Source organism: Crinia signifera, chromosome 2 (assembly GCF_055691185.1).
Source record: "Crinia signifera chromosome 2, ASM5569118v1, whole genome shotgun sequence".
NCBI lineage: Eukaryota > Metazoa > Chordata > Amphibia > Anura > Myobatrachidae > Crinia > Crinia signifera.
Genome location: NC_139218.1, coordinates 268,501,042 through 268,516,757, shown reverse-complemented (window position 1 = coordinate 268,516,757; position 15,716 = coordinate 268,501,042). Strand labels below are relative to the sequence as shown.

General features: G+C 42.2%; 1 protein-coding gene across 5 annotated transcripts in view; it reads left to right on the top strand.

Annotated features, from left to right (window-relative positions):
* Positions 1-15,716, top strand: part of HERC2 (HECT and RLD domain containing E3 ubiquitin protein ligase 2) — a 212,299-nt gene that overhangs the window by 80,067 nt on the left and 116,516 nt on the right. For all 5 annotated transcript variants that reach the window (XM_083168587.1, XM_083168588.1, XM_083168589.1 and 2 more), the window contains 16 exons: positions 65-249; positions 337-492; positions 578-763; positions 907-1,077; positions 1,378-1,481; positions 2,535-2,685; positions 4,061-4,275; positions 5,130-5,262; positions 8,463-8,590; positions 8,676-8,871; positions 8,979-9,109; positions 9,339-9,512; positions 12,944-13,080; positions 13,157-13,308; positions 13,391-13,582; positions 13,743-13,930. In XM_083168587.1, the coding sequence (XP_083024713.1) occupies positions 65-249; positions 337-492; positions 578-763; positions 907-1,077; positions 1,378-1,481; positions 2,535-2,685; positions 4,061-4,275; positions 5,130-5,262; positions 8,463-8,590; positions 8,676-8,871; positions 8,979-9,109; positions 9,339-9,512; positions 12,944-13,080; positions 13,157-13,308; positions 13,391-13,582; positions 13,743-13,930 (2,599 nt within the window). The remainder of the gene's footprint in view (positions 1-64; positions 250-336; positions 493-577; positions 764-906; positions 1,078-1,377; positions 1,482-2,534; positions 2,686-4,060; positions 4,276-5,129; positions 5,263-8,462; positions 8,591-8,675; positions 8,872-8,978; positions 9,110-9,338; positions 9,513-12,943; positions 13,081-13,156; positions 13,309-13,390; positions 13,583-13,742; positions 13,931-15,716) is intronic.

The following is a 15,716-nucleotide window of genomic DNA, read 5'->3' as shown; positions in this document are numbered from 1 at the left end:
AAGAAATAAAGCTCTCTACATTTATTTCATAACTACCCTTAACCTATATATTTTAACTCTATAGGAATATTGCATCCCAGACAATTGCTAAACTTAAAGATATGGCACGACGAGCTTCCTGCACCTTTGATCAGGAACATTTCAATAAGGAGAGGTCAGCATCGATGGATCTCCTCCTTCGTTTCCAGCGGTTGCTTGTCAGCAAGCTTTACCCAGGAAGTGTTGTGGACCAAACTTTAAATACTCATGGTAAACGTTAGATAAATGTTTTCTATAATTATATACTCACACTGAGCTTTAGCTTGTGTTTCACCTTATGATTTTTCTACCTTTTAGCTCCTGAACTTTTAGGTGTTGGTTCTTTACTGAAGAAATATGCCGCTCTCTTGTGTACACACATTGGAGACATACTTCCTGTTGCAACCAACATTGCTTCGATGTCTTATAGACATTTTGCAGAAGTAGCTCGCATTGTATCGGGAGACCTAACAGGTAAAGTTGATTTGCTACAGTAGATGTAATGTGGGAAATGTCTTTATGTGCCTTATAACACTAACTTTTTTCTGGTCTTTACTAGGTGTTCTCCTTCCCGAACTTGTTGTCTCTACAATATTGCTACTGTGTAAAAATGCCTGGCTAATGCAAGAAGCTGGTGCTATCCCTCTTCTAGCTAGTCTTTTAGAACCTCTAGATAGATTTAACCAACTTGCGCCAGGCAGAGAGAGAGATGACAACGAGGACTTAGCCTGGCCAGGCATAATGGGTAGGTTGCACTTCTGTTGATGAGAATGTGATCTAAAATGATCACATTTTTTATAAGCATATTGGAATACACATACTTTGAAGTGAAGCAGGCTTTAAACTATATATTCCATTTATTTCAAAATTATCTCTTCTTTCTGAAAGGCACATTTTTTACTGCCCAGAGTTCTCGGAATAATGAAGAGGTCACTTTGATACGTAAAGCGGACTTGGAGAACCACAACAAAGATGGAGGTTTCTGGACTGTGATAGATGGAAAAGTCTATGACATCAAGGACTTCCAAGCACAATCCCTTCATGCCAATACTATACTTGGTATGATCTGCTTTTTTATAATTGATAAATATGTTAACCCCAAGGTTGCACGTCAAGACTCCATTGTAGCTAATAATGTGTGGCAAATCCCTGCTTTGGAAAGTGCAATTACTCCGATGCATATTCTCCAAGAAAAGTTTAAAAATACTTGATATAGAAAGTAAAGCTATATCCCAACACAAAGGTTGATATATGTGTAAAATGGCAGTCTGGGTAGAAGAGCTTACCATTTTTGTAGGGACAATTCCCTAATGCAGTACATCATTTTATTGAGGCTTGGCATATTGTGTCTCTACTTAGCCCACTTCGCTGGGGAGGATCCTGTTGTTGCTCTTGAGGCTGCTCTGCAATTTGATGACACCAGAGAGTCGATGCATTCCTTCTGTGTTGGTCATTACATGGAGGTAAGCAGAATTTCTTATTTCTATTTTCATAAAATTGTTCCGAACTAACATTGAAGGAGTGATTAGAAAGGTAGGATGAGAACCAAGAAAGGGCCGTGTCTTTAGACCTAGGGATTGTAGTGCTTGTATGAGAAGTGTATGGTTAACAGTGTCAAAAGCAGCAGAGACTTAGCAGTGACCAGATAATTCACAACTTTAGTCAGTGCTTTCTTTGTGGAGTGTTGGGAACAAAAGCCTGACTGAAGCAGGTCCAGTAAGTTGTGTGAGTTAAGAAAGTGTGTGAGGCGAGTGTAGGCAGGTCTTTCAAGTAGTTTGGAGGTGCATGGAAGCTGAGAGATATATATTTATGAACAAGACAAAATGGGAAGGGGAGCTTCCTGGTGCATTAAAAAGATAATTTATTATTATAAGGAAACACACTTCTAATTGATTGCTATATTACAGGTAAATAAATATATAATTTTTAAAAGGATCACGTGTTAGTTATTGTGTGAGAACAAGCAAGCTTTTATAACAATACTGCCAAGTCACAGTGATCACATTTTTTTTTTTCGGTCTCCTGACACTATATACTGTACCATATATATCACATTTTATTTTATTTTTTTGAAGTCACATAGAGGCCTGTGACTATCAAAATAATATATACTAGCACCAGAAAGAAAGTAGTGCTCAGGACACAACATAATTTATCTTTGAGTCTGAGATATAGATGACTAACTACATCTTGCCACCCCCAGCTGCGGCCTAATACACTGTGCAGCGGCTTAGTAAAAATTGCCTTGCCTGCATAGTCTATTTGGCTGAGCAATAGCGAAGCAGTGGAGCCACACATTGCTTTCGGCCGCAGTGTACACATGGAGTAACCTTCCAGGCAATTTTGACTGGTCAAATTGCTCCGTGTGTACACCCCTTTAGAGCATTCGTCTATATAAGATTACATTAATTAGGTGGATAATTGCAAATGTTAACAGTCCTATATTTATCTATTTATTTTTAAAAATCCTGTTTAGAAACCTTTTTTTTTTTTTTTTTCTATCGCTTTATGCACAGCCTGATCAAGAAGTAATAACAGCACCAGATCTCAGCAGTTTATCTTCTCCTCTTGTGGATACAGAAAGAAATTTAGGTTTGCTCCTTGGACTTCATGCGTCTTACCTCTCGCTAAGCACACCTTTGTCTTCTGTGGAACTTGAATGCGCCAGTAAGAAATTTTAATCATTGAGAAAATGTTCAAAATATGTAACTGTTTTTAGTTATATGCAGACTTCATGATGTGTACCTAAATCTGAGTTGCCTACCCTCCCAGAATGGCTGGGAGGCTCCCAAAAAAACTGTCCCCCCCCCTCTTGGGCCCCCGGAAAGGTGGGGGTGCTAAATATGCAAACCGCGTCATTTTAACCCCTCCACGAATACCCCGAAAAGCAGCATCTGCAGTACTGGGGATGGGGATTGATGACTTCTACATCAAGCCCCACCCCCAAAAGTGCTGCTGACCCAAGGTTCTCCGGGAAAGGAGACTTTAAAAGTAGGCAAGCATGGCCTAAACTTTATTTATACCTTTTTGTGCCTGTCAGCACTTGTAATAACTAAGAATAAGATTTTGCTTTTGTACCTTGAATCCAAATGTTAATCTAGGTACATGATATAGGTTACGGGGTAAACGGTAGAGCATGTCTAGGTTGAAAGTCGCTAGGTTGACACCTTGAATGGTCGACATACCCAAGGACATAAAAAAAAAACAAAAAACATTTTGTACCTTCTAAAGTACCTTGGGGATATCTCTTCTACTATAGGTAGTAATAGATTGAAAATGTTGTGCCAAATATGACCGGGTGTGGTATAGGGGTCGAGGTCGGGATCCCGACTGGCCGGACTCAGACAGCATGGTGAGCGCAACAAAGCCCCTTGCGGGCACGGTGGCTCGCTATGCTCGCCACCTATTCTATTCTCCCTCTATGGGGGTCGTGGACCCCCACAAGGGAGAAGAGCCGGTGGCTGTCGGGCACCCAGCCATCGGTGTTTTGACAGTCGGGATCCAGACGTCCGGTAAATGACTGTCGGGACCATGTCCGGCACCCATATGACCCACTATGAGTAAAATATATGTTTGATCAAAACTGAGGTACTGTAGATGCATGGGGTGCCACATATAGCACACACCATATTTTTGTCAATAAATCATATTTTAGTGCAAACAGAAAAAAACTCGGGGTGGATGTATGAACCATTCATAAGGGAGGAGAAGTGAAAAAGTGCCTGGTACTTTATCACTGGCCAATCAGCTCCTGACAGTTAAGTTACAGGCTGACTTTAAAAAGGGACAGTTAGGAGCTAAGTGGCCGGTGATAAGGTACCAGGGACTTTATCACTTCTCCTCCCTTTTCACTGCTTCATACATCTACCCCACAGTATTTTTCCTAGTATCAATGTAAAGTTTGCTTTCTCTTTGAATTATTTTTTTTTTTTAACAAAATAGAACATCTAACTGTAAGAGGTTAATGTTTTGTGGAACTGCTCAGTGGTACTATACTGTTTAAACATATACAGATTTAAAATTATTTACTTGTTGCTCATAGAGTGGCTGAAATCATCTATATTTTCTGGGGGACTCCAAACCAGTCAGATACATTACAGTTACAATGAAGAGAAAGATGAGGACCATTCAAGTTCCCCAGGCAATACTACCCCAAACAAATCTCGACTGTATGGACATCGACTGACCATGAGTGATCATTCTCAGCCCTTCCTGCAGGCTATTGCTGACAACAATGTTCAAGATCACAATGTTAAGGTGAATTATGAGTCATTTCATTTTTGCATGAAGCTTTCACTTTCACGGGACCTGAAACGTTTTTTCTTTTTTTTTCTTTTTTATTATTGCATACATTTTTCTACACTTAACTATTTTTTAGCAATTAAATAAAAAAAATTGACTCGGTTGGGTTAGAAATTTATTGTGGCAAATTGTTTGATAAAATGTTGTACTGGAGGCTTTCATATTATATACTTCCATGTATGTCTATAATTGATTCAGTGAAAGGAGAACATAACTGGGAGATATGGACATATAGATAGTGATAGTTTACTAGCCCAAAAATTACTATTTACAAAGTCGGAAGAAATTTTGCTCAGAATAAGGGAGGTATTCAATCTGCCAGCTCGACACCCGTGACCCAGTCCTGTTCTCGGTCAGCTCGACCGAGAACAAGCCGGCGGGATTCAATGTCCCGCCTGCCGCAGTGGGCGAGAAGGGGGCGTGGCCAGGAATAGTCGCGCTGCGGCCGTGAGCTCGGCAATTCCCGGCCTTTCTCAGTGAAATGAGCCCACTGTTTGTGAAGTAGTGCTCGTTCTGCGAGATCCCCTGCTCAATGCTGTCGAGTAACACAGCATTGAATAGGGCCCGGCGGCCATCTCCCCCGACGGGACATGCTCGCCGGTGATTGAATATCCCCCTTAATGTATCCTAATGCTGTTTTTATTTTTGCTGCAGAAGTATCCAATAATTGTCAAGTTCACAATTTTATTTTTATTTTTTGATAAATTGGAAAGCCAGCTTCTCTATTTTTTATAAAGTGCATAGGCATTTATATTTTACCTCATTTTGTAGTTTATAGTACGTATATTATGTTTTGCTTTACTACTTAGGAATTCCTGTGTCAGATAGAACGGTACTGTAAGCAGTGTCACCTGACCACTCCAATTATATTTCCTCCTGAGCATCCAGTGGAAGAAGTGGGCCGTTTGCTACTGTGTTGTTTATTGAAACATGAAGATTTAGGTTTGTAAGAGAAGATTTTATTTGTCCTTTTACAGAATAACCACATTTCGAAAGTTAAATTCAGTAATTATTTTTTTTGTTCCAACCGTGCAGAGACTAATGATGAGGTTAAACACTGCCTGCAAGTGGCAAGGTCCTTGGACATAGCCTGGTCCTTTCCCCACCTAGTCCACTTCTTGGACTAGGGACTTCAATAATTGAAGTGCCCTTGCCAAGGAGGTTGGCTTTTTTTACTCTTTCCACTACAACTCACTCTTTTACTGGAAACAGGCTACCTTTGTTTGGAAAGCACTGGGCCTTCATTAGTGGCTCTCTGCCCCCTTTACCACTTTTATTTATTGTGGTATTTTTTGTTAAGTTTGCAAATGGCAACTTGCTTTTCCATGCTATGCCATGGCCCTTGTAATATGTGCATTACTTTGATTTCTTTATGGTTGTGAACGGAGCTACATGTTCGGTGCACAAACATTTTTGTTTAGTAAACAGAAATGTAATTATTACATTTGGAAAATATGCCTCACAACACGTGCAGTGTTTGTGAGATGGCTTTCAATAGGTGGATTAATTTCACTTGCCTTTCTGTAAAAAAAAAATGGATTTTGGTTCTTACCTGTCAAATCTTTTTCTCTTATTCCATGTGGGACACTGGAACCATGCATACATTGTGAGCTGGAGGAGACTGAGTACCAAATGGTTAATGTTGGAAGCAGAAGCATCTGCTGCTCCTCCCCTCTAACTCATCTAAGCCTACAGCAGTCAGTTACTAACAATCACAACAAAACTCTGGTCCTCTAATAACCCTCCCCAGTAGTCTCTGGGGCACCTGTGATAAGTTTACACACACGGTCCCAGAAACAAACTTGAGGGGGGTAATAAAGGAGGCCAAATAATCGGGCGCACAGCTAGTTTGAATTTAGCAGTCAACTGGTGTGGTTTGCAAAGTGTGACTTGCTGCTCTCAATTAAGGCTCTCTGTAATCCTTAATAAAGTTAAACCAAATAAACAAATAGAATATATATATATATATATATATATATATATATATATATATATAAGAGAGCGCAAGAGACACTGAAAAATATGACTGTATAAAAATACTATTTTATTTAAGCTTCCTTAAACACAGATATTATATTTAATAAAAAAATACATTGTACATTAAACCCACAAATAAATTAATAAACATAAAAATATATAAAGTGACTGTGTCCCTTTGCCAATTTCTGCCAATATTTATTTTCCAAGGAAAACTGATAATGTGGATTTCAATAGCCAGATTAATCGTGTTATTTCAGATGATCATATCCACAGAGTTCAAATGTTTCCAAATGATACTGTTTGAATAGCTGGAGATGGAGCAAGTCCAGATATAACCAGATGTTTTGAGGGTCAATAATTGGACCGTAATTCTGGCATACACCTAGATAATATCAGTAGTCAGTATTGTGGTTGAAATACGGAGGCACCTGTATTATTCTCACTTTTAGCCTTTGGTTTTTACACTGTCAGTACAGTTACTAACAAGTCCATGGAGAGGGAGAAGTTGAGGAAAAGACTAAGCACACATACTGTGACACTCATGGAGTGGTTTGCGGGGTGAGGGGAGACTGTGGGTACCGTATTTTTCGCTCTATAAGACGCACCTGACCATAAGACGCACCTAGTTTTAGAGGAGGAAAACACAGGAAAAAAAATATTCTGAATAAATAGTGTAATGCCCGTTCCCCCGTCCAGCCCATTGCTGCTGCCTACAAACACAGAGTACAGGGGAGGAAGGATCATACTGTACATCAGTGATCCTGCCACACTGTCAATAAGCGGTGCCTCATTGCTGCTAATAGTTATTCTGTGTATACTTGTGCAGAACTACTGCCAGCCCGTCCTGCACTTAGCAGCAGCAAATTCATTCACAGAAATGTGCACCATAGCTATTGCCACCAGCAGTAGCAGGAGCAGCAATGGATGACCTGACTTCAGGTCCTATGCAGTCCCCAGGTGGCCACAGCCTGGAGGCAGCAGCTTATGGACCCCCATAGGAGACAGGCAGCTCTCACATTACTCACCAACTACTACATTACCCACCATCTCTCTAGATGGGAAGCCCCTGCAGGAGTGTGGGGGAGCAGAGGAGGAGAGCCCTGTAGATGTAGCAGCAGCCGGTCTGCAGCATGCCCACACACATGTCCCGGGTGCACCGTCTCCTGTGCTTGCTGTCATCCCCCCGTTCCTGGAGCAACAACAGTGAGGGAGCGGGATCCTGTGCCCAGGGCCGGGTTGCAGCGATACCTTCCCGGCTGGCGGCTGCTGTCACCCAGCCACTTCCGACGGCACTAGTAATGCACTGCGGGTCCAGCGGTGCAGCGCAGTATGTGTTAAACAGTGCCGCGGTCGGTGGGTGGAGGGGCAGTTGCCCAAGGGCCCCATTAAGACAGCCCTGCAGCTTACAGCAGTCCGGGCAGCAGGGATCATGTAGTGTGCTGTGGGGTCCGTTCAGCGAAGGGGATATAATCAGCGGGGTCCTTGCGGCAGATGGGAACTAGTAGCCCTACTAGTTCCCAACTGCCGCAAGGACCCCGCCGACTATATCCCCTTCGCTGAACGGACCCCACAGCACACTACATGATCCCTGCTGCCCGGACCGCTCTGAGCTGCTTCCAAGTACCAGGGTAGGTGGGGGGTGGGCTCTGCTGCAGCTCCAGGAGTTTTTAGCACGTTTTTTTTCCAGTATTCGCTCCATAAGACGCACACACTTTTCCCCCCACTTTTTTGGAGAGAAAAAGTGCGTCTTATGGTGCGAAAAATACGGTAACTATTTGTAGGCCACCTGCAAAAGAGAAAACAAATATAAATTAAAAAAAATACATAAAAAACCTAACTCCTTGTGAAGCAATAAATAAAACAACTTAGGTGCTGTTTGGGTATAGGGGAGGAGAACACTGTGGTACTGCTGCTTCAAACATTAATGCTTTGGTGCTCACAATCCTCCAGCTTACCCTATGCCTCTTGTTCCAGTGTCCACCATGGCTGAAAGAGAAATGTACTGTAGCTCCCTGATGTATTAATAGGTATTGCCTTATTTTGTCTGTCCCCTGCCTTTTTAAAATGATTAAACTCATCATCCTTCTGTTTCCCTAATTTGGTTTTGAGAAATATTTAAATTTCTAGTCAGAATTCAAAATAATTGTATTTCCTCTTATCAGGTAATGTTGCGCTCTCTATGGTTCATCGTGGTGCTTTGAATGTAGATCAAGTAAAACACAAGACATTACCTAAATCTGTTGTGGATGTCTGTCGAGTTGTTTACCAAGCCAAATGCTCACTCATAAAGGTTAGTTTTGCCTTCTGAAGTTATAGAAGCTGAAATAAACCATCACATGTATGTTCAATTGGTTTCTTTTCTCTGTATCTTTTAGACACATCAGGAACAAGGACGATCCTACAAAGAAGTCTGTGCTCCAGTCATCGAGCGCCTCAGGTTTCTATTCAATGAATTACGTCCTGCCGTTTGCAATGATCTGTCCATTGTATCAAAGTTGAAACTTCTCAGCTCTGTCCCAAGGTGGAAACGAATAGTGCAAAGGATAATCAGGGAAAAACGAAAAAAGAAAGGTACAATATTTTATCTATTTATTTTACTCTTTTTATGTAGTGTCACTTTTTTAAGGCATGTGGCTCTTGTTGCCTTTTTGTTTATGAATGTTTTATTTTATTCTCAGTGTCCAAAAAATCTGAATCTGCTGATGTGGATGATACCAAACTCTGTAATGAAGAAGGTGAACAAGAGCCGTTTGTTCCATCTAGTCCTGTGTCTGTAGATAAGAAGTCCATAACTCTAAAATCACCAAAGGTATGTAAAGTTAATTGGGATACATAACATTTTTTTATAGTATGTGAATGTGAGCGGAACTATGTCATAAAGATTGTTCTTTTCTTTGGCATGAGAATAAATGGGGAGTATGTGCATTAGCTACAGCTTTTTTTTTCCATTCATTTAAGAAGTTTTAAACCAACTTTATTAATTATGGCTTGTAATGCAGAAACAAATGTTGTTGTTTTTTTTGTTTTTTTTCCTGCAGGATAAATGGCAGCCTATCCTGAGCTCTGTAACCGGTGTTCACAAGTACAAGTGGCTGAAACATAATGTGCAGGGTTCATACCCGCAGTCTGCGCTGTTGAGTACAATTGTGGAATTTGCATTGAAGGAGGAGCCAGTTGACGTAGAAAAAATGAGGAAATGTTTGTTAAAGCAGGTAATCTATGCCCTCACACCCTTTTGCTGGTTCGCTCTATATCTGCAGCTCGTTTGTATTGCGATAAATCTCTTGTACATTATATGTAATATATTGCATATATTTCGATGACCTTTCACAAAGTTCTCTGCATATTTACTCCAATACTGTATGTTAATTTGTACCCTCTTTTAAATTGGAATGAAGTGAAGTTAATCACAGAAGGTGGTTGCTTTGCCACCTTGTTGGGAGTGGGGTTCTTTTTGTAGATTTGGTGTGTGCTCCTACAGATGGAGCCAGCTTTAACTTTGCAGGGGCTGGCGATTCTATCCCCAGCCCCGCCAGCAGCTGGCTACCGCCAGGGGCGCGCGCGCATGAGACGCTCGCGCGCCACTTGGCAAACTGAGCCTGCCGCCGGTCCCCGCCGCCTTCCCCGCTGGTCCCCCTCCCCCCCCTCGAACTGGGCAGCGTCTCCCTGAAGCGGAGACATGCAGGGAGACGCTGCCCAGCCGCCGTGATACTGGGACGCACGTGCGTGTAAGACGCACGTGCGTCCCAGTCTCTATCGCCGGCGCTTGCCAGTGCAAGGGATCTGGCGAGCGCCGGCCAAAGATGAGCCCTGCTACATCCGTACTTACCATCTGTAATAACACTCCTACCTGTGGTTGGTCTTTCCTAATATTTCAGGATAATTCAGTACTCAGCTGATGGATAGATTTAGGAATAAGGTGTCTTTGTATAGGTCATAGACTTACACCAAGTAAATGCATATCACAGATTATTATTTTTTTGCAATAATGATACATTTGGTCAATATTAATGATTTATCACCTTATGGGTTTTTCTGTGTCCTTTATTTTTTTTTCCTTGTGCGTAGATTTTCCAGGCTCTTGTAATCATTTTAATCAGTCCTAAATTGTTCCTCATTTCCCTGACTTTGTCCTCAAGCCACCCTGACAGTCCAGGAGTTAAGGCTATCCCTTCTTGTGAACATATGTTTTACATAAAGTGACTGAGGTACTAATAAGTGACCTGTGCTTAATTATGTATAGTCTTCAAACCTGGACTGCGCATTGAGGACCACAACTCCAAACTAACGCCAATCGGTAGTTGCTCATGTTTACGCACTCATTGGTGGGGTTTCATGTTTAAGTCTCCCATTCAAAGTAATTACTGGAGATTTGCATGACCTCACAATTAAAATTGGCTTTAAATAACTGGTATCTAAACCTGGCTGTAGAATTCCCAGTGTAATGCTTTCTTTCCTTGGTCTGCCAGGAAGTAATGTATCATCTTGTTTCTAATTGATTTCTAGGCCAAAATTTACTAAGATGGGAGTTCTATTTCACATGGGATGTTGCAATGGGCATCCAATCAGAATCTCCGGTACTTGTGTATTATCAGGGTGCCCGGCTACGTTGTCAGCGTAGCCAGCACCAACATAATACAGGAGGCAGCACTGGGAGCAGGGTGGTGTGGTTTATACTTACCCTCCTCTGGGCAGTGATCCCCGATGACTCCCCGGCAGCAGCGACTGTTACTCCCTGGAGGCAGCAACAGTCAGTCCCCCTCTTCCGGCACTCGCAGTGGACGCTGTACGTAATTCAGCGTAGTGCCACTGGCAGCGCATCACATTGTTTCCCTGCTCCCCCACCGGCACTACGCTAATTGCGTTCAGCGTCCATGGCGAGTGCTGGAACAGGGGGACTGAATGCGACTGCCGGGGAGTCACTGTGGATCCCAGCGTGAGTCAGCGGGGATGGACGTGGTGCCCGGGCCAGAGGAGGGTAAGTATAGACCAGCCATTTTACCCTCACTATCCATGTCATACCCCCAGTATCCACGTCGGCGTGGAGTTGATTTTATAAAGTACCGAATCTCCTTATTTAGCACCTTCTAGAAGCTCCTAGTTGGGGTTAAAATCTTGCAGATAGCCACTGCCTCCACTTTTGGCACCAGGAACAGACTGACACCAAGGTTTTCCCTGTCCCACAATCTGTAACTGGAGTGGCAGCTTAACATTTACTGCTTCCTGAAATAGATCTTTAAATGAGCATAGACCTCAAGTGGGACTTGTCCATTTATACATAAAAATTGTTGAAATGTCCCACTCATTCTCATTATTGCAGTGCCTTAAGTAATAAATATTTAAAGAAATGAAAAAGAATTCCCTTGCCCCCCCTCCCCACCTCTTGAACCAGGGAGAAGACCAAAGAATGATGGTCATTAAATGACAGTAGATTGTTGGCTAGTGAAATTAGCATAATAGCTCCTACACTTGGGGAAACTGGTGAATCAAAGATGGGGCAAGATATTGTGCTCAAATCTCCCCGATCTTGGGTCAGACAAAAAGTAGGTCTGTCTTGTGGAACTAGAGGACATATAACCAGACCTGTTTTTAAGCTCAAAATTGAATCCTGTAGATCAATTATCCAGTCCTTGGATGTCAAGGATGCTAATAGTATGTCCATTGCCCAGTTTGGCAGAGTCACAAGCCCATTGTATGGTTTGAGGTACTCCTCCAGTAGTTTCAGTTCCAGCTCTTCAGTTTATGCTCTCAACAGAGCCTCTGTTGTTCTCTGTAGTGGTCTGTAATAGCTGCAACACTCTGTCATCAAGGTAACAAGTATTTCCCTACCAAGACAACCTTTTACTCCTCAAACACAGTCTGTCCATGATGATCATCTCTGTTATCGATCCGCCTATTGCAATCTCACAGTTTGATTTTGGACTTTCAGAAATTGTTCCTTGTCCCTCCTCGGAAAATGCTCCATTTCAACAAGCTGCAGAAACTACAGTGCAGACGTGTTCCGCTACATTGTTGCTCTGTATCGTAGCTTCAGTTGCAGGACCGTGATGCAAATGAAGCATGGCATGCCGCACATTTTGGCATTGTTGCTGGCCTCCGTTTAAGTGAATTTGGAGGCAGGCGCATGTGCACATCAGGCTCCCACTTACTACAGTGGCATAGTGGGAGGGTGAAAACACCCACTCTCAGCTATGCTGTGACATCCTTGCTGTGATGAAGGTGAAGAGGACACATCTGTAGCTTTTACAGGGTGGCAATTGAAACATACAGCATAAAAGCAAGAGGTTTTGGGGTGTGCACGGGGCACACTGGCCCTCCCTGACCACTTCCAGCAGTTAATGGAATCTTGGTTGCATAGCATCCACTTTACTGTTTATTTGCATATCTGAGTTTACCATCTCCTTCCTTTGTCCTTTTGGCTTAGTTAGTATAAACTGTCTTCAGGAGGTGGGGTTGCAACATAGGGAGGGTTGGTCCTGTGCTGTGAATACTTTAACTATTTAGTGCCAAGACTCCTCTCACACCTGCTTTAACAGTTGTCTCCAGTGACCTTTATGGAATAAGAAAATGGATTTAACCAGTAAGCACAACAAGTCCCTTCGGTACTTTTATTAAATGTTTTTGTCTATTTGTTTTTTTTTAGCTTGAGAGAGCAGAAGTTCGTCTTGAAGGAATCGACACTATGCTGAAACTTGCAGCAAAGAACTTCATTCTTCCATCTGTACAATATGCAATGTTTTGTGGATGGCAGAGACTTGTCCCGGAAGGAACAAATTTAAGGTAAATTATTTATGTTAAAGTTACTTTGCATATCTGCCGATGGTTTGTTCCATGCCTAAGTTGCACTTTGTTACAGTGAGCCACTGACCGACTGTTTGAAGGATGTTGATCTTATTCCACCTTTTAACCGAATGCTATTAGAGGTAACCTATGGCAAACTATATGCTTGGGCCATACAGAATATTAGGAATATATTACTTGATGCTACTAGCAAATTCAAAGAAATGGGTAAGTACCTCTTAGGTAATGATAACTTTTTGGTTTTCCGTGTAAACCTTTGCAGAAATCTAAAATGTGATCTTTATTTTAGGCATTCAACCTGTACCTCTTCAGACAATTACCAATGAGAATCCTTCTGGACCAAGCTTGGGGACCATTCCACAAGCCAGATTCATGCTAGTTATGCTGAACATGCTGACACGCCAACACGGTGCAAATAGCCTCAGTTTGCTTTTCAATTCTGGTGTACTGGCTTTGACTCAGACAATTGTCCGATTGATTGGTAGGCATTTGTATTGGTACATTTATGTAAATGTGTTTTTTAAATTTACTTGATTAATCCCCCTGCATGTGAAATACTATGACCCTATAATGGCTGACTAAACAGCGTCCTCTTATGTTTCAAATCACTTTATGCTGTATCTATTATCTGCTTTGCCTAGGTCCTAGTTCTGATAACTGTGAAGAAGATTCAAGCGCTTGCATACTAGGAGCCTCTGCTACTGTGCTGGAAGAGTCCAGAAAGGAAACTGCACCAGTTCCGCTCCCTGCCTCTGGGCCAGAACTAGCAGCTATGATGAAAATTGGAACCAGAGTGATGAGAGGTGTAGACTGGAAATGGGGAGACCAGGTAAGCTGTTGGTCTGTACTATTGTCCAAAAATGAGAAGCTCTGTTTTCCTATATTACCATATTATGTTGACCTGAATGATGAAAAGAGGTAAGGTTTTGATTAAAGCAGGATATTTGACCTTGGGGCCCGAAAGGTTAACATTTCACAGACTGGGATTGTGTCCTCGTGGGCAAGCCTTAGGCTGGTTTCACACACTCCGGCTCCTGCCGGACGGTGAAATCCCGTACGGCCAGGGAGCCGTGCCGCACACACTAGTTTATAATGGAAGGGATGGCCACAGCCCGGCAGCCGTCCCTTCCAGTGGCGGGATCCGGCTGCAACCGTGCGGCCGGGTCGTGGCCGTCCCGTGTGAATGGACACAATAGTGTCCATTCACAACTAATGTGTGCGGCACGGTTGCCTGGCCGTGCGGGATTTCACCGTCCGGCAGGAGCCGGAGTGTGTGAAACCAGCCTAAGGCACGCGCATGAAAATGGGGTGTGGCCATTTAAACTCCCATTTTTTTTGGGCTCAGTTCAGAGGTGGATACCAATGCCTTTGCAGCTGCTATGGCAATTTTATGCAAATTTTTGCTAGTTCTGCATACAAAGGGCTGCTTTCTGTGTCGCACAATGCCTGTCACTGCTGTGCATAAATAATCGCACCATAGAGAGCAATCAGTAGAGCAGTACAATGGTTGCTTAGAATGTTTGGTGGTATTTAGCCCTGTCCAGTAGTGAAACTGAGACTTCTGATGCACCCACCAAAAAAAGTCAATGCCCAGGAACACCTCTCCGAATTGTATGGATCTCCATGCAATTCTGATCTGCGCCTGCCAACTGAAACCACACACACATTTACATACATACTGACACACACACACACACACACACACACACACACACACACACACACACACACACACAGCATGTTTCAGCGATGCTAATACATTTGCAACTGCAAATTTGTATGCAGCAAATGTGTGAAACTATGCAAATTCTGTAGCTACCTGGAAATCTATTGAGAGGTCTACAAGCAATATCGTCGAAATCCATGCATTTGCCTGTCCCAGTAGCTTTAATAATGCGGTTTTGTTTCCACTTCCTGTTTCTTCCTTCCGCACGATTCGGATATTGGCTAATAAATCCTCCTGGTGAGTGAAATTAATATATATTGCTAAGGCATTGTGTAATATTCTGAAACAGGCCCATAGTAACAAATATGCAAGTTAGCACAGTCCTAAAACACATGGATCTGCAAATCCATGTGTTTTCCCCTATTTTCTAGTGAATTTGTGGGCATTTTTGCCATGTTTTTAGTACGTTTTTGCACATGCCTTTGCACATGCCTCCCTCTAAAAAAGGATGAAAAATGACAAAAAAAATTCAAAAACGCCCCCCGATTGAATGCTAAAGCATCAAACTAGTCCCTTATTTGGATTTTAAAAAAATTATATTTTTTTCTGCACTCCTCCTTAATAAAGAACAGAAAAATTGAATTTTTTTTATATTAAAAAAATTAAAAAATATTTAGTGTTTATCATGATAGTGATCGGTGTTAAATGCATTTTATATATTATTTTCTGACAGGAGGCTATTTCTAGTTTTATTGTGGAACCATAAGTAATTATATATTCCTTATGTTTGTGATGCTGTTTACAACAATAAATACATCACTTCCACTATATACTGATTTTCTTTTTCATCCACTAGGGGACACAGGAGAATCCTTACAGTGGGTATTGGTTTGGCTGGCAGGCGTCAAAAGAGTTAAATCAAAACTCCCACAGTACCTGGCTTCCCAGA